This window comes from Oncorhynchus nerka, linkage group LG20 (genome assembly GCF_034236695.1).
Source record: "Oncorhynchus nerka isolate Pitt River linkage group LG20, Oner_Uvic_2.0, whole genome shotgun sequence".
Classification (NCBI taxonomy): Eukaryota; Metazoa; Chordata; class Actinopteri; order Salmoniformes; family Salmonidae; genus Oncorhynchus; species Oncorhynchus nerka.
This window is the reverse complement of record NC_088415.1, coordinates 61,935,602-61,958,201: the sequence shown is the minus strand read 5'-3', so window position 1 is coordinate 61,958,201 and position 22,600 is coordinate 61,935,602. Positions and strand designations below refer to the sequence as shown.

The 22,600-nt window shown below is 44.6% G+C and overlaps 1 protein-coding gene across 3 annotated transcripts; it reads right to left on the bottom strand.

Moving 5' to 3' along the window:
• Positions 1 to 1,756: 1,756 nt before the first annotated feature.
• Positions 1,757 to 18,839, bottom strand: LOC115102914 (SUN domain-containing ossification factor-like). 3 transcript variants are annotated; one of them, XM_029623355.2, is made up of 23 exons: positions 18,589 to 18,839; positions 18,351 to 18,445; positions 13,549 to 13,663; positions 13,234 to 13,401; positions 12,589 to 12,911; positions 12,283 to 12,424; positions 11,992 to 12,109; positions 11,784 to 11,908; positions 11,626 to 11,693; positions 11,167 to 11,274; positions 10,514 to 10,619; positions 9,872 to 9,892; positions 9,348 to 9,403; positions 6,948 to 7,042; positions 6,586 to 6,651; positions 6,246 to 6,390; positions 4,602 to 5,984; positions 4,333 to 4,420; positions 3,991 to 4,095; positions 3,573 to 3,733; positions 3,255 to 3,346; positions 3,012 to 3,067; positions 1,757 to 2,849 (listed from the first exon to the last, which is right to left on the bottom strand). In XM_029623355.2, the coding sequence occupies exons 2-23, from the start codon at positions 18,413 to 18,415 to the stop codon at positions 2,412 to 2,414; spliced, it is 4,044 nt and encodes a 1,347-aa protein (XP_029479215.2). In that variant the 5' UTR covers positions 18,416 to 18,445; positions 18,589 to 18,839; the 3' UTR covers positions 1,757 to 2,411. The 3 variants fall into 3 exon arrangements, with proteins under 3 accessions (XP_029479215.2, XP_029479213.2, XP_029479214.2); XM_029623353.2 differs by having other exon boundaries at positions 18,641 to 18,839; XM_029623354.2 differs by lacking the exon at positions 9,872 to 9,892 and having other exon boundaries at positions 18,641 to 18,839.
• Between the last annotated feature and the right edge of the window lie 3,761 nt (positions 18,840 to 22,600).

Here is a 22,600-nt window from a genome sequence, read left to right as displayed (position 1 = left end):
ACGGACAATTCCATCGACCTCATGGCTTGGTTTTTGCTCTGACATGCACAGTCAACTGTGGGACCTTATATAAACAGGTGTGTGCCTTTTCAAACAATTGAATATACCACAAGTGGACTCCAATCAAAGTTGTTGAAACATCTCAAGGATGATCAATGGAAACAGGATGCAGCTGAGCTCAATTTCAAGTCTCATAGCAAAGGGGCTGAACACTTATGTAAATAAGGTATTTCTATTTTCTGAAAACCTGTTTTCGCTTTGTCATTATGGGGTATTGTGCATAGATTGATGAGGAACTAATTAATTGAATCAATTTTAGAATAAGGCTGTAACTAAACAAATGTTGAAAAAGTCAAGGGGTCTGAATACTTTCAGAATGCACTGTATATACAGTACCAGTCAAAAGTTTGGACACACCTACTCATTCAAGGGTTTTTCATAATTTTACTGTTTTCTACATTTTAGAATAATAGTGAACAACTATGAAATAACACATGGAATCATGTAGTAACCAAAAAAAAGTGTTAAACAAATCAAAATCTCTTATATTTCAGATTCTTCAAAGTAGCCACCCTTTGGCCTTGATGACAGCATTGCACAGTCTTGGCATTCTCTCAGCTAGCTTCATGAGGTAGTCACCTGGAATGCTTTTCCAACAGTCTTGAAGAAGTTCGCACATATGTTGAGCACTCGTTGGCTGCTTTTCCTTCATTCTGCGGTTCAACTCATCCCAAACCATCTCAACTGTCAAAACTGTTCGCTGCTCTGGCCCCCCAATGGTGGAACAAACTCCCTCACGACGCCAGGACAGCGGAGTCAATCACCACCTTCCGGAGACACCTGAAACCCTACCTCTTTAAGGAATACCTAGGATAGGATCAAGTAACCCCCCTTAAAAGATTTAGATGCACTACTGTTCCACTGGATGTCATAAGGTGAATGCATCAATTTGTAAGTCGCTCTGGATAAGAGCATCTGCTAAATGACTTAAATGTAAATGTAAAACTGGGTGATTGTGGAGACCAGGTCATCTGATGCAGCGCGCCATCACTCTTCTTCTTGATCAAATAGCCCTTCACAGCCTGGAGGTATGTTTTGGGTCATTGTCCTGTTGAAAAACATATGATAGTCCCACTAAGCGCAAACCAGATAGGTTATTAATGCAGAATGCTGTGGTAGCCATGCTGGTTAAGTGTGCCTTGAATTCTAAATAAATCACATTTGACATTTTCTTTACATTTTCCGTATTGACTGACCTTCATGTCTTAAAGTAATGGACTGTCGTGTCTCTCTGCTTATTTGAGCTGTTCCTGCTGTAATATGGACTTGGTCTTTTACCAAATAGGGCTATCTTCTGTATACCACCCCTACCTTGTCACAACACAACTGATTGGCTCAAACGTATTAATGAAAGAAATTCAACAAATTAACAGCACACCTGTTAATTGAAATGCATTCCAGGTGACTACGTCATGAAGCTGGTTGAGAAAATGCCAAGAGTGTGCAAAGCTGTCATCAAGGCAAAGGCCATTTTGAAGAATCTCAAATATAAAATATATTTTGATTACTACATGCTTCCATATGTGTTATTTCATAGTTTTGTCTTCACTATTATTCTACAATGTAGAAAACAGTAGAAATATAGAAAAACCCTTGAAAAAGGAAGGTGTCCAAACTTTTGACTGGTACTGCATCTGTGACCAATAGATGCATATCTGTATACCCAGTCATGTGAAATCCATTAGAGCCTAATGAATTGATTTAAATTGACCGATTTACTTATATGAATTGTAACTCAGAAATCTTTGTGACATGCTGCGTTGACATTTTTGTTCAGTGTAGGCGGTCTTGCATCCCTGTGTACTGTAGAAGCGGTAGCTGGGCTGGTAAAAGCATAACAGTTGTAAAAGGTTTCAACTTCAGAGAATGAGAATCGATCTGGATACAGTACAGGAAGACACTACTGTTTCTATGAACGATGTGTCTAGACCGGCCACTCCCCAGTAAAAGCATTTTCAAAACTATATATATTTTTTTAAATATTCCTTTAGCCCATCATTGACATTGGCTATTATTTGCAGGTTTGATTGTTACATGGCGCAGCTGTAGGGTTGACAGTATTTACAACAACGAAAAACAACATTTTGAAGGACAGATGGAAAATATATATTTTTTTCCATTGGTCAAAGCAAGAAAGAAACATCAAGCCTGGCAAAGGTTCAACAGAGAACATGGACAGAACATAACATACTGGTTGGGAGGTGGACGAATAGGGATTGTCTTATTCCTGACCTAAAGCTTCCTGTGTAGAAAAGGATGACAACGTCCCTCCTTTCAGGGGGTGACTGTTCCAGAGTCTGTTTTCAGGAGGAGCAGACACGAGGAGAATTTAGTCTAGGTCCGACAGGACCTCAGAGCGCAGTCACTCCCAACATCCCTGCAGACAGCTCCTTCCCTCCCCCCATGAGGTCCTGCAGGGTGGGGGTTATGGGTGTTGCATCTCTCTGCGGGGCCTGCAGGAGATCCTCCACCACCACGCACCCAGGCTTGGAGCGATGCCGCTTGAACGCCCGCTTCTCTGCCCTGCTCCTGGGCAGGGGCAGGCCGTCACAGAGGCGAGTGCAGGAGGTGGAGGCAAGGCCGCATAAGGAGGGCTCGTCCGACTGGGAGGAGCTCTCTGAACTGCCCCCGGAAGGGGGGTCCATGAAGGCGTGGTGGCTGAGACGCCCCATGCGGGGTGTAGGGTCTGTGGTGCCACCGTTACATACGGGTGCTCCGTGAGCAAGCAGAGGAGCGCAGAGTGCAGAGCATTTCAAGGTTTCCACGGTCTTCATCTTACTCCGTTTCTTCTGCAGAGGGAGAAGGGTTGGGGACAGAGGGTGGAAAGGTTGAGGAGCGGGAGATTTGACTTGTCGAGGTTGGCGATGAGACATCATGTTCATAAGACAGTTATACTCGGAGAGTATGAGAGAGAGACGTTCCTTGAGATAGGGACACTATTCCATCCATACCTTTTTATTAGCTGGTAGAAAACTCAATGGTTCAACAGTGTGCGGTGACTCTGGACCTGCGAACACAAGGAGGAAACCAAGTAAATCACTTTTTTTTTTACTGTTGAAACGATATTAAATCAATCAGCAAACAAAAACGATCATAAATATAAAATGACAAAGTCAAGTTATATTGATATTCACCAGCAACAAAGAAATCACAAGGCAGAACACTACACACAACATAGTCATAGGTAAACTTGCCTTCAGTGGTGGGTACCTGGAAGGAGTCCGAGTGCAGGAGAGGATATGACATTCCTCTCTTCAAGCTCATGTCTTCATATTCCCAGAAACGCCTGAGAGGAACAGATGTGTTAGTTCGATTAGGACAAGACTTAAAACACAGTATCCTGATGACACAATGTGCGTCTCGACAATATTGTGCGGGCGAATGTGTGGTGTCCCTTGGATGGGATAACTCCAGTTCAAGGGTACCTTTATTAGGACTTCATAACACGTCCGTAAGCAGTACATAAGCACAAACAATGGTGTGTGTGTGTCATCCCCCCCTAGTGTAGATACCTCTCTGGGCAGCAGTAGCTGTAGCTCTTGGGTATAGGAGGCGCTGGGTCTGTGGAGGGAGGATCAATGGCAGACATGCGACTGTGCTGGACACACAGCAGCAACCCCAGGAACAAACACAACACCAGACACAGCAGGAGGTAACTCTGCCTTTCAGACACCTACAACATAGGCAGAGCAAAACTAACACAGTGCAGCCATGTGGTGTGGGTTGATAAAGACTTTAAAGAAATATGGAATTCATTTGAATACTGCTGCGTTCCAGGTTTGGGATCCATTCCATGTCAATTCAGGAGGCCAAACTTCCTTGTTCAAAAGCAATGAAGAATAGGACTTGTTTACTTACCAAATTGACTGACTTGAAATTGACCCCAACCCTGCTGTATTCAATAGGCTAGGTTAGGTATGCAGTATCTACCTGGCTCTGCAGCTGACTGACTCCGACAGACAGGTTGAGAACCAGCTGTGTGATGTCTTCCAGCTGGCCCTGCAACGACTGGATGGACTCCGTCTGTCTCTGGTCCTATAGGGATCCAGGAAACTAATGAGTTGGGCCAATCACAAACACTCTCACAAGCCACATTCCCATACATTGCCAATCACAGCTTAATTTTTGATTGATTAACATCCAACCAGAGCCTTTCACGCGACATTCTCATTATTCAAAAGGCCAAAACGGTGCGAGATTCCATCTTAAGATGGGCTGCGTAGTATGTAACACTCGATACAAACACATTGAAGGTGGACCTCCACTCCCCACCTGCTCCTCTGCTATCCTGGATGTGTTCTGCAGTTTGATGATTGTTTTGTTGAAAGCCCTCTGCATCTCTTCCATCTGCCTTCGGTACCTTCAATACAATGACAAAACATCACCATCTAAACCTTCAACGGACTGACTGTGTTCAAATGGAATTGAAAGCACTGGTCATTTCAACAGCGTTTCACTGTTTGACATTGGACATTTTAACGAAGGCTGACTGGATGATGCACAATGCTTAGTACGAGTCTTCAACCTCAGAGGGCCCATACCTCTGACTGAGTTGCTCCAGGTAGCGTCCGCTCAGTGACATGTTCATCTCCAGGGCCTTGATGCGGTTGTTGAGCCTCATGAACACAGATTCCTTCTGGCTGGTGGAGCCGTGCATCGGGTTCCCGTTCGCCTGTTCGGTGGGTTTGTGGAGCTCTGCGTAGAAGTCCGAGGGGGAGGGTGGGGGAAGCAGCTGCTGCCCATTGGGCGACGAGGTGAAGAGGATGTCCTCCACAAGCTCTGCTTCCCCCTTGGTTTCCGTTGCGACAGCCTGTCCACGCGAGGGGGGTTCTGTCATAACCACGACGGGGACAGAGCGGGACTCCCCAGGAGTAGTGTTGCCACTGCCAGCAGCACTCTCTGGTTCAGCTGTGGGGGCGGGAGGCTGCTGCTGCTGCTCTGTGGGGGTGGAGACAGTGGGGAGGGGATCGGCCACATGTGGGGTGTGGATGACCGGGATGTCTTGTTTGGCAGGCTGGACGTCCAGACAGGGCCTCTCTACAGGGGCTCTCCAACTCTGCTCTAGCGGGCCACTGGGGCTGGAGGAGGTGGTGGTGGTGGTGACAGTGGGAAAAGGCCGTCTGTTCTCCTCCTGCTGCACCTCCCGGTTCTTCTCTGCCCCAGTGGCGGGCTGCTTCTGCCCGGGCAGGTCTTTCGAGGAGGCTTGGTGTGAAGGCTCCATGGTAGGGGTGGGCCTAGTGGCAGAGCTGGCAATGTCGGTGGAGCTGGGCCTGGGCAGGGTGGAGGTCTGGCTGGGCTCCAGGTGGGGCAGCTCAGTGCTGGGCTCTCTCTCTCCCACTGCCTCCGTCTCAACCCATGGAAGGTGTGGCGGGGCTTGAGTGGGACTTGCTGCCCTCTCCCCGAGGACAGAGCTGGCTTCTCTCTCCTGAGGCTGTTCCCCCAGAGTGTGGGGCTGCTGTGGGGTCTGAGTGGCCGTGGGGGAGATGGTGAGATGCTGTGACGGGGTGATGCTGGTTCCTGAGACTGGAGGTGCATCTGGCTCCCTCTCCTGGCTGGTGCAGGTCCTTTGAACGGAACACTGGTGGAGGAGGTACTCCTGGAAGGAGGCTGAGCAGGAGCAAGGATAGGAGGAAGACAGGCCACAGTAGTCAAGGCTTTCTTGCTGTCGGAGGCCAGGGCAATGGTGCACCTCTCTGTCCCTCCCTTCTTCTTCCTTCTCCTCCTCTTCCTTCTCCAGCATGGTAACTATGGACTGGACCTCCCCCTCTATAGGAGTCACAACCGGCTCCTCCCCAGTTAGATTCTTTAGTTTGGGTTCCTCTGTGACAGGGGGTTCTGGAGTAGGGGGCTCTGGTGTGTGATCCTCTGTGGTAGTGACAGGGTGTTCTGGTACCTCAGACTGTTCAACGCCTAAAATGTCAGGCCTGGAACAGAGAGACTGGGACATAAGCTACTACAGCGGCAAAACAACATTATCATGCACATCCAAGCACAGTACATGCTAGGCAGAAAGATGCAAGACTCGAAGGAGTCTTATTAATGACAGAGTTGCCTCTAATTTATCCTGGTAAAAGTCATTGCTTAAAAAATAAAAAGTTTTAAAATGACAAGATGTGTGAGATAATTGTACATGTAGATAAAGTAAAAAGACTAGGTGAAGAAGTGATTGGTTGGCTGGTACTTACACAGGGCTGACGGCGGAGGTGGTGTCGGGGTCAGATGAAGATTCACTGGCAGTCATATTCACTGCCTGGCCTGAGAAGTTCCCTTCCCCTGGTCCTCCTCCCAGTACGTTGACTTTAATGTTGTTCACCATGTTCAGAATGACATCTGGAACAACAGGACAGCCCATTAGTGAATACTTATCCCAGTCACTGAATCCATCTCCACATTGGCTTCGCCAAAGGAGAGCGACTCAAGTATGACACATCACATTCTTTCAATATTGATGTGCAGTTTGATACCACATTTGTGTGACTGGTGTAACAGGATATTTAGCTGGCTGTACGGTGTCGGTAAACTCACCCTTGGCTGATCCTATGAGGTCATTAGACGCCTCGTCCTCTACAGGGACATATCCAGAAGGATAATCTGAGGGTCACACAGCAGAGCTATAACACTACACATACCAACATCAGTCATCCAAACAGTTCAAAAGGTGAGCGGTAACATGTACGAATAAAACCTGCAGTAGAGTCGCTTCGGGACTTCAGACGTTCACATTATATTACATCAGGTTCTCCTCATGAAAGTGAAACTGTTGTTGTGTACATCTAACATATAAATGACCATTGGTCAATGTGTCATATCTTATCTAGCATTCACTGTCACAGTGATTGTGATTGACAGGTATTCAAGCTACTGTAGAAGAGGAGGCTCTCTCTCACCGAGGTGGTCATCCTGGTCGCCATCCTGGTCTTCCGGTCTGTCCAGGGGGTCAGCGATCTCCTCGTACTCCTCCACCATACTCGTTCCAAACACCCTTCAACAGAGCGGAGAGAAACCGCTCTAAGCCATCTCACATAGTTGTGTTTTTGAATGAGATTGAGGATTGCCAAAGAATGGCCTACATTGACTGGTGGCCATATTGGTGAAGAGCTGTTACACTCTCGAGGAGCCACTAGAGGGAAGACAGAGAGACGCCAGTAGCCCAGTAATAACACACCAAGTAAGTTGAATAATAGTTAAGGTTATTATAAGAATCCTAAAGGAAAAGGTTTCAAACCAAAAAGGTTTTCCAGTCTTGCAGGGTATCTACCATCCAACTGGGACTTGGAAATACTACAAATCCCACAGTACTTACTATGACTGTGATATGTGCTTGTCTCACCTAGCTACTTTAAGATGAATACACTAACTAAGTCATTCTGAATAAAATGTAAATGCAGTCATTATCAAGGGTGTATGCGTGGTTGAGTCTTTGGTCCCTTACAATAATGACCCCCTATGCTCCCTAGTGATTGGATTTGGTACATTATTTTCCACTTTCCTTTAAAAAAATGTTTTATTTAAACTCAGCAAAAAAATTAAATGTCCTCGCACTGCCAACTGTGTTAATTTTCAGCAAACTTAACGTGTGTAAATGTTTGTATGAACATAAGATTCAACAACTGAGACATGAACTAAACAAGTACCACATGTGACTAACAGAAATGGAATAATGTGTCCCTGAACAAAGGGAGGGTCAAAATCAAAAGTAACAGTCAGTATCTAGTGTGGCCACCAGCTGCATTAAGTACTGCAGTGCATCTCCTCCTCATGGACTGCATCAGATTTGCCAGTTCTTGCTGTGAGATGTTACCCCACTCTTCCACCAAGGCACCTACAAGTTCCCAGACATTTCTGGGGGGAATGGCCCTAGCCCTCACCCTCCGATCCAACAGGTCCCAGACGTGCTCAATGGGATTGAGATCCGGGCTCTTCGCTGGCCATGGCAGAACACTGACATTTGTTTTCTAGTCTTGCAGGAAATTACGCACAGAACGAGCAGTGTGGCTGGTGGCATTGTCATGCTGGAGGGTCATGTCCACCTCCAAATTGATCCCGCTCCAGAGTACAGGCCTCAGTGTAACGCTCATTCCTTTGACGATAAACGCGAATCCGACCATCACCCCTGGTGAGACAAAACCGCGACTTGTCAGTGAAGAGCACTTTTTGCCAGACCTGTCTGGTCCAGCAATGGTGGGTTTGTGCCAATAGGCAACATTGTTGTCAGTGATGTCTGGTGAGGACCTGCCTTACAACTGGCCTACAAGCCCTCAGTCCAGCCTCTCTCAGCCTATTGCGGACAGTCTGAGCACTGATGGAGGGACTGTGCGTTCCTGGTGTAACTCGGGCAGTTGTTGTTGCCATCCTGTACCTATCCCGCAGGTGTGATGTTCGGATGTACCGATCCTGTGCAGGTGTTGTTACACATGGTCTGCCACTGCAAGGACAATCAGCTGTCCGTCCTGTCTCCCTGTAGCTCTGTCTTAGGCATCTCACAGTACGGACATTGCAATTTATTGCACTGGCCACATCTGCAGTCCTCATGCCTTCTTGCAGCATGCTTAAGGCACGTTCACGCAGATGAGCAGGGACCCTGGGCATCTTTCTTTTGGTGTTTTTCAGAGTCAGTAGAAAGGCCTCTTTAGTGTCCTAAGTTTTCATAACTGTGACCTTAATTGCCTACCGTCTGTAAGCAGGTGCATGTTCATTAATTGTTTATGGTTCATTGAACAAGCATGGGAAACAGTGTTTAAAACCCTTTACAATGAAGATCTGTGAAGTTATTCAGATTTTTACGAATTATCTTTGAAAGATAGGGACATTTCTTTTTTTGCTGGGTTTATATATTTTTTACAACCATTCATGCCTCTATAGGAGAAAAACTATGTCGGTGATTGGTTGGCTGTACTTTTTTGAAGAGATAATGTTCTGCAATCTCTGACGGCCAGAGCTGCCCCCCAGTGCCCCTGACAAAAGGCAGCTTATTTCTATGGTGTTGGAGAGAGCTAAATTCAACAGCACTAGACGAGCAGTCCCAGATGCAAAAGTCCCCAACTGGTTTAGGAGGTGCGACTAGGGGCACATTTTTACCACTCCTACTCTATTACTTAAACCCCCCCCACACACACTATCTTCAGCTTGATGGTAATCCATTGGCAAACATTACTGTACAATACCTGTGGATTCAGTAAATCTATGCTTTTTACAGCTAGCTATATGTTATTTTTATATTATCTGCGATTTTCCCAATTACCTTTTAAAATGTTCCATTAATTCAGTGTTTTCTATTCATTGCCTACCTTACGAGACTGAGAGGGCAGAAGTGTTCAGATCCATGGTGAGAGACCAGCTCCACCTGCGATGAAACAAAGACATCATTTATATCCAGGAAACAGGCATCGGCGCATGGTGGGATTTGGCCGGTGGTCAAATTCTCATTGAAATCGTGGGACAAATAGTCAAATTCCAGAGGTAAGTTGTTAACGTTGATGCTTTTCTGGGTGACAGACGACAAGCTTTCGCACTTTGAAGCTGTGATCAAACATCCTTGCCCTAAAGGATGGGCTTCTCTACAGTAAAAATGATATGGAATTCTCATGAGTGACATGACTAGATGAATGATAATAATTACAAATATATTTTGATTGGCTTGGTCCAGATTGTATAGATTCTGTGCTACCTGGCCTGCAGTAAGCTAGGGCTGATCAGTTAGCAAGCTTCTCCTATTGTTAGCATTGTGACTAACACCAAAGCCCTTCCATTCCCTCCACTATCTACATGCTCCTCCACAGACCGATCACCTCTAAGTGAGAAATGGGCTAACCTTTATGTACTTGGTGAACATCTGAAGCAGGAGAAACAAGAGAAGAGAAACAAATAATTACAAGAAGAAACATGCACACATGCATTTAAAACAGGACCGAGTGTATGAATGCTGGTTCCTGCTCCAGTCCTCGGAGAAGAGGTACAGAAGCATCAGATTAAATACGAGAAAAACAACGAGGTTTATACAAATCTCCGCTGTTGAAAACTGTTAGTCTAAAAGAAATGTGAGATCCTTTCTAGATGCTTCTTATAGTGGAGATCAAGTTTATAAATTGCCTGGCTGGGCTGATGAGACAGTGGATTGCGCAGTCAGACGGGACAGATTAAAAATGAATTTCAGCGTCATAGATTTGGCCGGTGGTAACTTGTGCAATAGACACCGGGCTGGAATGCGGTTTTAACCAATCGGCATTCAGGATTAGACCCACCCGTTGTATAATTGTAAACTATTACTCTAGAATGAGAGGACCAGCATACATACACAGGCCTGCAGGATTTGAGTAAAGTGGGGGATACTCTAGTATTGATCATCTTTTCTTTCAATTTAAATAAGAAGTCCCATTCAGAGTACCTCTTTCCCACCAAAAAACTGAAAGAGTAGAGTGGGAGTAGAGAAGGAACACGAGGACGCCATACACACCTTGACATATTTGGTATACAGATGCTCATCCAGAGGGAAACTCTGAACAGTGCGCTCGTCCCGAGCATGAAAAGTTCCCCGCTTCACCCACTTGTTGGTTGGGTACCTGACGGAGCATCATCCCACATAATTCAACCTACTGATCTATCCTTAGTGCAGTAGTAGTGACTGTTTCTGTTTGTAGCATTTATGATGTTCAGTATCAAATGACAGATTAAAAGTTATCAGAACGAGGACATTCCCATTGAGGTCGTGTTCATTAGGCACCAAAAAGAAGAAAACTGACTAATACAGGGAGAGAATATCTGGAGAGAAAAAAAACCCAGCACTTATTTTTGTTTCAGTTTCTAAACGGTATAAAAATGTAATTGTTTTGTTGTTGAAACTGAGAAACGGAGGAGAGGAGCCTCCGGTAGCGTGGTAAGTCGCTCTGGATAAGAGCGTCTGCTAAATGACTTAAATGTAAAAAAAATAATGGCGGAACATATTCTGCTGTTCTATCGCGCGTGCAATGATGTCCAGGGGGGGGGGGGGGGTAAAAAACAGTGTTCGTTATTTGCAGTAACTTCTTTGTTGTTGTAATATCCCAAACGGACGTGGCAGTTTCACCAATTTAAGGACACCAGCTTTAATGAACATGACCCAGGTCAAACCTGTCACTGATGGAGACCAGGAAGTCTTTGGGTGTGGAAGAGAAGAGCTCAAAGTTAGCGATGTCCAACTGCTTCACCTGGATGGGATCACACAGCTCGATGATGAACCTGAAGAAGGAAGAAGGAAAGAAAGAAAGAAGGAAAGAAAGAAAGAAAGAAAGAAAGAAAAAGAAAAAAAAAAAAGGAAAGAAAAAGAAAGAAAAAAGAAAGAAAGAAAAAAGAAAGAAAGAAAGAAAAGGAGAGAGAAAAGAGAAAAAAATGAGAGAAAGAAAGAGGATGTTGAGGGATGAGGATACAGTAGGTGGTGAGTGGAGTAGTAGTGGATGTTTTTCTACCTGTGGTTATAAAGTGGAAAAGTAACAGGGAGGTTTTACAGGAAGTATAAGGATAAGGACAGAAGACATTTTTGAGCGACAGAAACACATGAACTCTTACAGGGATCTAGACACACACACTCACCAGATCTTGTTGCTGCAGGGATTTAACATGTAATGATCCATGCTCTCCATTAATATGGCCGAAGTGCTCTGAGAAACAAAGATCCTTCCATCAAAATCTGCAAAGCTAAACATCTCTATTTTAGATAGGTTTGGAGGGTGACAGTTTGAAATAGATACCTTAGCCTCTGGGTTAGAACCCAGGATCTTTGCCCCACACTCCACCGATGCATAGTTGTTGAAGTTCTTTTGCACCTTCTTTACAGTGTGGGAGCCGCCGTTGGTGGAGGTATGAGTGGCCTGAGCTATGAAGAGAGATAAGACTTTTAAATCAAAACCAGTAATTGATTGAGTGACTGAGACGGGCCAGGAACACCATCTGTCTTACTCTTCTCTGTCTCCACCTCCATCATTTTCTTCTTCCACTCGTCAAAGGTGGGGTTGTCCTCCGGGTCCTTGGTTGCCACGCTGGGAACTGTCTCTGTGGCGATGTGTGAGATCAAGCCCTAAGAAGAGCAGTCAACAGACAAGCATCAGAGCTGGGTCAAATACATACTGTCTGTGTGTCACAAATACTTTCCTTTGAGGTCGGGATTATTAAGCTTGGAGGTTGTTACTTTTGGGACAATCAGCATCAGAAATCGTTATTGCCGTGCAACAAATGTTGGTGTTTCTCTACCTGTTCTTTGAGCATGTGGGAGGCGTTGGCCCCCTGAGCCAGCCCCACTAAGGCCTGTCCTGCCTGGGCCGGAGGGGGGTCTATGTCAGTCTTGGTGCCCTTTCCCAGGGCATTGGATGTGTTCTCCAGGACAACAGGAAGACTACATAGGGGGACAATAGAAAGAGAGCCTACATTTAAAAAATGGGTACGAACCTGAGCACCACTTGACCGTCTTAACCTGCTGATTTAAGCTTAGCCATTAGCTCTCTGGGTTCAGTCCTCAGGTAAGGCTACTCACCACGGGAGCACCTCCATTACACTGACCTGGTGAGGGTGCCGTCAAAGGGGTTGGTTTCTCCAGCTTCACAGTCGGCTATGGCCAGATCAACGTCGCTGGATTCTGACAAAGGGACATCAGACACAATTTCCTCTGGTACACTAGAGGATGAGCTAGGGGTGCTGGAGGAGTCTTCGGGGATGGGGTTGAGGGCAGGGGCAGATGGTGGAGGGGAAAGGTCAGAGGCGGGGGTTGGCTTCTGCTCTTGGGTAACAACAGCCTCTGGAGGTGGCTGCTCAGCCTCTGGCCGGGCCTCTGGCCGTGCTGTCTCTTGCTCCTTCTCTGCTACAGAATCCTCCAGGTCAAACATCTGGGAAACATCATCACGGCACTAAAACACCGAACTTAGTATTGATGGCCCACGACAACCACCCACCTGCCTGAGCCGTACGTGATGTATAACCTTTTACGCTAAAAAGATCAATAGGTCTGACGGACAGCATCCAAGTCTCAATCTGCACTTACACTAAAGAGAGAGAGAGAAACGTCTGCTTTCACATCTAGTAAGCAAGCCAGCGTGGAGTAGTTTTTCAGGCCTAGTCGTTAGGATTCATCATTGCAGTACCTTGTGGACCCCAGGAGCAGTGGGTTGTAACAGCTAAGTGGGGGATCTAAATAAACCAAACAAATACCTTGATATGCTCCTTGTCGTCCACCTCTGTGCCTGGAGTCTCCGCCGCCTCCTCCTCCTCTAGGCCCTGCTGCTGTGTATCCACCTCCTCTCCCTCTGGCAGCGCCTCCTCTTCAGATAGGTACTGGACATACTGGGACCCCCAGCCCTCCTCTACCTGAACAACACCCTGACAGATGGGACAGGAAGGAAACATTAGTTGCTGTTTTATCCAACATTAAAAGAAACCTGTGTCAACAGGAAAGTTGGTTATATTAGGTATGTAGAAAGAGAATGAAAACATCTCATGGTCCAACAGGTGGGGCAGGTTATGTACCCTGTGATGGGACTTGTCGCCTGGGCCTTCCTCTCCACTGCTGTCCTGAGCAGGTGCAGGCATGCTCCGAGCCTCTGGGGGCTGCTCTGTGCAGCCAACACACTTAGTGGGGTGCCTGGGGAAACACAGGAGAAGACATCAGTGTTATTGTTATGGGCAAGGGGAGTTGAGTTCGAGTTAGGAGAGACAAGAGTAATGGGAAAAGTGGAATTGGAATTTCAGTTTACTCCCCGAAAACAGCTTCATTTAGATTACATTGACCCCGAATCCTGTTAAGATGTGGCAATATCCTGTAACCTAGAGTCACTATGTTTACTATACCAACAAGGACAAGCCTTAATCAGAAGGAAAACAACTTGATTTCAAAAGAATCCATGAATGAGTCATGGGCAATCAGAGGGGGCTGCTGCCCAGCAGTCAGGGCTGAGAGAGGTGATATTGGGAGCGTCCAGGTGGCTGACACTGCGAGAGAGACACATTTTATCTTATCACTGTGGGGGGCTGGCCAGGCTGGAGGTCAAAGTCAAAACCATGTGGCTGCACAGAGAAAATGACAACTGCATGCCGTCTGTTGACAGTCTGACGGTGTGACAGGGAAATGGACAAGTCAATGTCACAGCTGTCCTGTTCATCCTGGCATGGGACAACAGATCAAGGGTCAGTCATAACAAGGCTTTAAATAGTTTCACTAACAACAATGTCACATTTCTACTGGGGACACAGGTCATTGTCTTAAGCTCCAGTGTCAAAATACTTCAACACAAACTTGGCCTTGTCAACAGCAAGTCTATTGTCTAGTAGTGAGGTGAATAGGGTAAGTTACCTACCTCTGCATGGCCACTGGAGTCTGGTAAGACACAAATACTGTAAGCTGTACAGTGTTTGTTTACCTTTTAATTCATAGCCAACAGTCTTAATATAACCCCTGAGAAGCAATGCTGATTTTAAGGCACTAGACAATGAATAACGTATCAGAGTGCGTGACCATTTTAACAACAGAATGGATCGTGGAAGGACATGTAAATCCGAGCATCCGCTGACCAACTGGCAAGTGTCTTAACTGACATTTTCAACCTCTCCCTGGCCGAGTCTGTAATACCTACATGTTTCAAGCAGACCACCATAGTCCCTGTGCCCAAGAACACCAAGGTAACCTGCCTAAATAACTACCGACCCGTAGCACTCATGTCTGTAATCATTAACTGCTTTGAAAGGCTGGTCATGGCTCACATCAACAGCATCATCCCAGAAACCATAGACCCACTCCAATTTGCATACCACCCAAACAGATCAACAGATGACGGAATCTCTATTGCACTCCACACTGCCATTTCCCACCTGGACAAAAGGAATGCCTACGTGAGAATGCTGTTCCTTGACTACAGCTCAGCGTTCAACACCATAATACCCTCAAAGCTCATCACTAAATTGAGCTGGGAATAAACACCTCCTGCTGCAACTGGATCCTGGACTTCCTGACGGGCCGCCCCCAGGTGGTAACAACACGTCTACCACGCTGATCCTCAACACAGGGGCCCCTAAGGGGGGCATGCTTTGTTCCCTCCTGTACTCCCTATTCACCCATGACTGTGTGGCCAAGCACGACTCCAACACCATCATTAAGTTTGCCGACCACACAACGGTGGTAGGCCTGATCACCGACAAAGATGAGACAGCCTATAAGGAGGTCAGAGACCTGGCAGTGTGGTGCCATGACAATAACCTCTCCCTCGACGTGATCAAGACGAAGGAGATGATCGTGGACTACAGGAAAAAGGAGGGCCGAGCACGCTCCCATTCTCATCGAAGGGGCTGTAGTGGAGTAGGTTGAGAGCTTCAAGTTCCTTGGTGTCCACATCACCAACAAACTATCATGGTCCAAACACACCAAAACAGTCGTGAAGAGGGCATGACAATGCCTATTCCCCCTCAGGAGAATAAAAAGATTTGGCATGGGTCCTCAGATCCTCAAAATCCTGCACCATCGAGAGCAACCTGACTGGTTGAGTCACCGCCTGGTATGGCAACTGCTCGGACTGCGACCGCAAGGCGCTACAGAGGGTAGTGCGTACAGCCCAGTACATCACTGGGGCCAAGATTCCTGCCAAGTAAACAGTAGAAATATGATAAAAATATGAAATATTTTAGATGTTGTATTTCTTATTCAACAAAACTGTATGAATGAGGCTTGAAGTGACTTATGCTTTCTAAATATAGTATAAATCAAATTATAAAATGACTATAACTATAATATTTACATATTTGTATGTTCAGTGTTACAGAAAATGTGCACACTTTCTACAGGTCTCTCTTGATCAAAACGTCCGCGCCCATCAATGTGAACGTCTCACTCAGCTCTAGCTTGGCTAACGGAACTCGTTAGGAACTTGCCTTTCATGACAAACAGAAAGTGCTTTTTGTTGTTGTTGTTTAAAATCAATTCATTCATTCTTTTTAGATCATTGGCTATAAATTGATCTCTGAACAGGGCTTGAAATTATATTTTGTGGCCACATCCTTTGGACAAGTAGGACTGAGCTCAAGTCACTTATCCCAAAACTAGAATAAGGTCTACCACCACGGGCCAAAAAGGTGACTGAAAATTGTGTTACACGCGGTCCGTCAACCCTCCAGCTGGAGAGCAACTGGGTGTGGCAGGCTTTTGATCCAACCCTGCTCAAAATGCACCAGAGTCAGCGTATCAAGGTCCTGTTGAGCCGCTGATATTTGACAATGTGGTGTGTTCGAGCATCAATGGAGCAAAAGCCTGCACACCCAGTACCTCTCCAGGAAACTCCTGGAGGACAGTTGGTCACCCTGCAACATTACAATCAAATATGTATTATGTCTTTATAAAATAATTCCCTCATTCAGTGAACCAGGGATCAAATGGCTACAGTGGGAGAGGTAGCTAACTAAGATGTTTATCTATTTGTAAGGTTAAAATATGCAGTGTTCAGAGGAGATCTTGACAGCATAGGAGTTACTTGTCAATTAGGCTATTCGAAGATTATTATTTTTATTTTTTTTACTTTGTTAGAATTACATGGCCAGTATTGAATAGCGGAGAATCCTAGCCAATTTTGAGCGCTTGAGAGACGGTTTTATAACCAAAGTATGCAGCATTGGTATCAACTGTGCACCCGTATCAACTGTGGTTATACACATGTGCCGGTGGAAGGTTTTTAGGACAATGGACACAATAATGTCATTAATACAAGCTAAAAGCTAAATAGTTAACTAGCAAGATAGTGTAGTTTGGCAGGCTATCATTATTTTACTTACCTCTCTCCCCTCTGGCAAGGCCCACAGGTACACACAGGCAATGCATAACCCATGACTTTTCCAGGATTTTCCTTGCTGACCAAAAATGATGCATTGATCTCAAAAATGCATCTCGCAACTGCATGATTGAAAGACTGCTTGTGCCTGTCAATGCAGGACTCCAATAATTATACCCTGACGCTCTCTGCAGAGATTGGGAGGACACTGATCCAATTCTGATCGGAGTAGCCTAACTGGTTTCATATTGTGATTTTTGCATGATTTTTTATTTGCCCCAGGCAAGCAGACAAGCGTTAATGTCAAGCCCTGTCTAAATGTACTACAGAGGCGAAACCACTCTCCCCTGCTGAGCTACAATGGAAGAATTCCAGGCATATGTGTTGTTAGTGGCTGTGAGGTAAGGTTAAGCCAGGAGTTGGACAGTCAGAAGACCGAATGAAATGGCAGGAGGGACATATCAGCTTCAAGTGGTGTCACATTTCACATCCTGCTTCACACAGGCAAAAGAGACAGCCCTGATTCTCACGGACACATGAGTATCTCACTCAATGCAAGCCATTTCAATCTACGTTCTCCACAAATTGATTTGTAAGACAAAATGTCTGTCGGAACCGGCTTGTTGACCATGTAACGTACGTAGCGAACGACAGAGCAGCATTTCGTGTGAGAGACCAGGCTAGGTTCTTTGACCTTTCCTCGAAAGGTCTTCAGGCTATTTAAATATCTGACTAAGTATGAATGTAGCATAGATGTGTAGTTACAGTAAACTTGGTGCGTTCTTCTCCATTAAGCACCTCTGGATGGACTGTGTCAACGGATTCACAGCAAAGGGTCAAGACCTAATTGCAGCGAGCCTGCTAGCTGACTGACTAACGTTAAGTGGGCTGTAATCCCCTCAAGAGCTGAAGAGTCAAATCCTGTCTTTCACAGAACAGAACACATGCCCTCAGGGTCAATACTGGCCGTGCAACAACCCAGCAAAGCAATGGCATACAATGCAGTGCCAGTTTTTTGACTTGATCTATTTTTTTAATTTTTTTAAAGCTGTCCTATTCAGTATTATATAGGGGGTGTTGTTGATTTAACTAATGGTTCCATGTTTGTTGCAATGTTGATGGATGGTGAGGCAGGGTGAGGGCGGCATTTGATGGATCGTTGACATACCCGGAATTGGATAGCTAACTAGCTAATGACACTGAAAAAACAAAACAATAACACGGAAAAATGAACCGTTGAATTGAGCTAGTTAGGTATAGTAACTGGCAAACTGCATTTGACATCTCAGACGAGTCGACTAAACTAGCTACAGTAGCTAGCTACTGTATAGTATAGAGCTACGTTAACTTACCAGCGAGTGGCTAGCTACCACTAAAAAAAAACTAGCTAGCAGCAAGCTAGTTAACGTTATGATTTTGTAGTTCATTATTTTAGCATCTCCTCGAACGACTTTTGAATAACGTTACTAAGTGATGCAAAACATCTTTCTTGGTGTGAAAGTACTGTAAGGCTTAACTTACCAACACGGTAAAAACACAAGTAGGCACACTGTCACAACTCGCCACAGTCTCTTTTTCATCATCATCCCGCAGGGACCAACATTCTCGCCGTTTACCTACAAACGTATCAATACTGTCGTTATTCAACAGTTGTATGTTTCAAGTCAGCGTAGTAACGTTATCTAACTTCTGAATTGACAAGCTACTGATCCGACATCTAAAACTTCTAGCTAGCTAGTTTCCTAAAAGTGTACTGTACTGTTGGCTGTCAAATCCAGTGGTGGTGTGTACGGTCTGGAGACCTTGCGCACCCGCCAACCTGCCCCAGCTGTCATCCGGTCCCCGGCTCTGTCCAATAAAAACGCAGTCAAATCAAAGACAGTACAGTATGAAGATAAGCAGAAACTGCTTCTCTAATAGAAATGTCCGATATAGCTTTTAGTCGATGTCATGGCGACGTTGGTTAGCTAAACTCATGAGCAGACACGTCCAACGGTCATCTCGCGCCGAACTGCGCATGTGCAAGCCGTCACCTCAAAAGCAGCTTTCGATATAAAGTTGTTTTTGACGATGAAAAACGTGTCAGTTTGTCACTTTCACGAGGTTGTAATAACACTTTCCACTACTTAAGATATTGGCTCGAATCCAGGTCGTGCCTTTAGATTGAGAAAATTAACAACTAAGACATTTTAGTAAGATGGCACAGACAGACATGGCATCTCTTCATCTAGCCCGCAACGGCAAGGCTCTCCAGAGGGTGGTGCAGTCTGCCCAATGCATCACCGGGGCTGCCTGCACTCCAGGACACCTACAGCACCCGATGACACAGGAAGGCCAAAAAGATAATCAAGGATATCTTTTAGAGGCTGCTTCCCTATATACACAGACATGGGAATCACTGGTCACTTTAATAATGTTTACATACTGTATTCTAATCTACTGTATTTTAGTCAATGCCAATCCGACATTGCTTGTCCTAATATTTATATATTTCTTAAATTCCATTATTTTACTTTTAGATTGTGTGTATTGTTGTGACTTGTTAGATATTACTGCACTGTTGGCGCTAGGAACACAAGCATTTCACTATAGCCGCAATCAAATCTGCGAAATATGTGTGTGACCAATACAATTTGATTTTAATGTGTCACTTCTCTCATTGACATCTCTAACCCCAAACCCCGGATTGGTCTGCTTCAAAAGCGTTCCCGGAAGTCTTGCGATGTTGCGCTTCTGTTTTTTTTGAAAAGTTTATGTTTTCAAAAAGTGAGGTAGCTCTCAAATTCCCAACTATCACACAAATAAGTATAAAATATTCAATAAAAAAATATTTTGTTGTTGATTACTGGATATGTGAATGGACTTACAGTAAATTGGCAAATGACTCATTGATGAGTTGGAGCTTTCAAAAACAAATGAGTTGGAGCTTTCAACTGAACCCTCCAAAAATGTCTGAGTTGCTTTCTTTTCTCTTCTCATTGTCTGTTAGAAAATATCCCACTTAAGGCAATAACCCAATTCTTGTGTGCATATTAATATAATAATGTAATTACAATGACGTAAGACCATAGTCTACTCTGTGTAGAACTGTACTTCATGATCAGTGGCGATTTTAGCATGTAAATCTTGGTGGGGATAACAAAAAATATATAATCTTAGATGAATGCCAGCAAAGCCACAATACACTAATTGCACTATAACGGTGACAAACTGTGCCCACAACCTGTTAGGGCCTACATAAAGCTGTCCCAACAACAGAGCTTTCTTTTCAGCACCATGGAGTGAATCCTTACCCCTGCTACACCTGGTTATCAGCAGAGCCTTATCTGGCAACGAAACATGTGGTTTCCACTAACAATTGAGATGTACAAACTATGACATAAGGGGACGACGAGCGCATAAGAGGCAATCCGTAATTTGGATTAAGACATTAATGAGCGAACTAGGACGGACGTAGTCAATATAACTATTTGTTCAGCACTTTTGAAATGTACAGCAACATAATTCAGAACATGGGCTGTTCTTACAGTATTCTCCCTGCACACCAAGTCAGACCCGTAGGATAAATAAAGGGGATATAAGCAGACAATGAAAGCTTTTACAATATTCAATGATTACATTGCTCTAAAAAAGGCTATAGCATACATGTGCACCACCAAGTCAGAACAGTAGGCTAAATTATGAAGGGGAAAGTGACCAAATTATTAGGGTGAGGCAGATGGGCTACTAAAAGATTACTACACAACATACACTTAGTATTACTTTCTTAGCTACAGTTTACATATCTCCCTGGCATTTTCCATCATTTATACAAGACATTTTTGGACTCACCTTGTTGTGCTGTGCTCACTTGAACAGGAAGGTGGCGATTTGGAATTCCGAGTTGGATGACCGTTCAAAATTATTTTCCCAGTTGGAGCTAGTTTTATCTGAGTTCCCAGTTGTCTTGAACTCAATGAAGCCGGAGATTTCTCAGTTCCGAGTTTCCAGTTGTTTTGAACATGGCAGAAGTCATGCTGGATGACAGCATGGCCAATGTATTTAATATTTTCTGGCCCATGGCGTTAACCCCATTATCGTGATATCCAATTGGTAGTTACGATCATGTCTCATCTCTGCAACTCCCCTACGGACTCGGCGAAGGTCGAGAGCCAAACCACACTGCTTCTTGACACACTGCTTGCTTAACCCGGAAGCCAGCCGCACCAGTGTGTCGGAGGAAACATTGTCGAACTGACGGCCGCAAGGTCAGCTTGCAATTGCCCGACCCGCCACAAGGAGACACGCTAGAGTGTGATGAGACAAGGACATCCCGGCCGGCCAAACCCTCCCCTAACCTGGATGACCCTAGGCCAAATGTGCACCACCTCATGGGTCTCCCGGTCACAGCCAGCTGTGAGACAGCCTGGGATCGAACCTGGGGCTACAGTGGCGCCTTAGCACTCATTGCTGAATTTGAGATTACCAACTTGTTGTGTAATGGTTTATGTCCAATGGCCGATGTGCACCGATACGTTTGATCTATAATTTCTCTTCATATGACAAGGATTGCAAAGGATTTGCCAGTAGATTGCCGACTTGATGCATGATGAAGACTCCTTGTCTAGCTTGCTAGCTAATATTTTGAAAGTATGACGTTGACATGATCAGTCCAATCAAAGCTATGGTAGATATAATGTGATTTGACGTAATTTTGCGGTGACCGTGTCCCCATGAGTAACAGAACACTGAGCTAATCAGGGCGCAACTAGAGAACATTACAAACCCTACGTTTCGTATTTTCCGGTGGCTGCCCCACCACCACAGAAAGCACCGAACTAGGCTGAAACACCTGCATTACTCAAGAAAGCAAACAAGCAAAAGTGATGCAATGCAACCACTGATGTATATAAACCCTGGATTGCTATGTATTCACGCTATGTGTTGGCCTGTTTGAGGCTTTGAAGCCACCGGTCAGCCATATTGGCAATGCACGGAAGGAGCAGTCCTCCATAGGAATTAATGGAATTCCACAGCATTTCAATATTTTTGTTGTAGTGGGGACAGTAACAGTAGAACTTATATATAAGTTTAGAAGTATACATTAATGTATCTGTAATAGAAAGCGCAAAAACAAATGTTTACATTAAATGCATTTCTATAGCTTCTAAAATATATATTTTTGTGCCAAGATGGAGGTGCAGAGGCTTCAAAACAGTGCCCCCTAGAGTCATCTAGTGTATATATACATCTTTGAATGTAACTCATTGTTGGTGAGGTGTTAATTGGCCCCATAATAAATTGAATAGTTTCGTTCCAAAATCCTTTCCATCAGAAATTGTTTATGGGTACCTTTATGTGTGTGTTTAAAAGATTACTGTTCTCAGGTTTTTTTATCAATAAATTTTCAATATGTATTCAAAACAGGTTGTTGCTAAATACTATATATATTCATCCTTTAGCTGGAATGGAACGTTTGTATCCTGTGTATTTCACTGTTATGTGGTTCTCATCTAGCTATCCTAAGATGAATACACTTACAGTAACTAAGTCGCTCTAGATAAGAGCATCTCTTAAATAACTAAACTATCAAATGTACATTTCTACATAGATCTCATATTACTGAATTGATTCATTTAAAAACTTTATTTTATATTTTTTATATTGATGTCACAAATGTATCATTTGTACTTTATTTAAAAAATGTAGTTATAACATTTGACTGTAAAACTTAGTTTACTCGGACTGAGGCAGATATAACAGTATAGCATTTTGCAACAAAACGTCTCTCC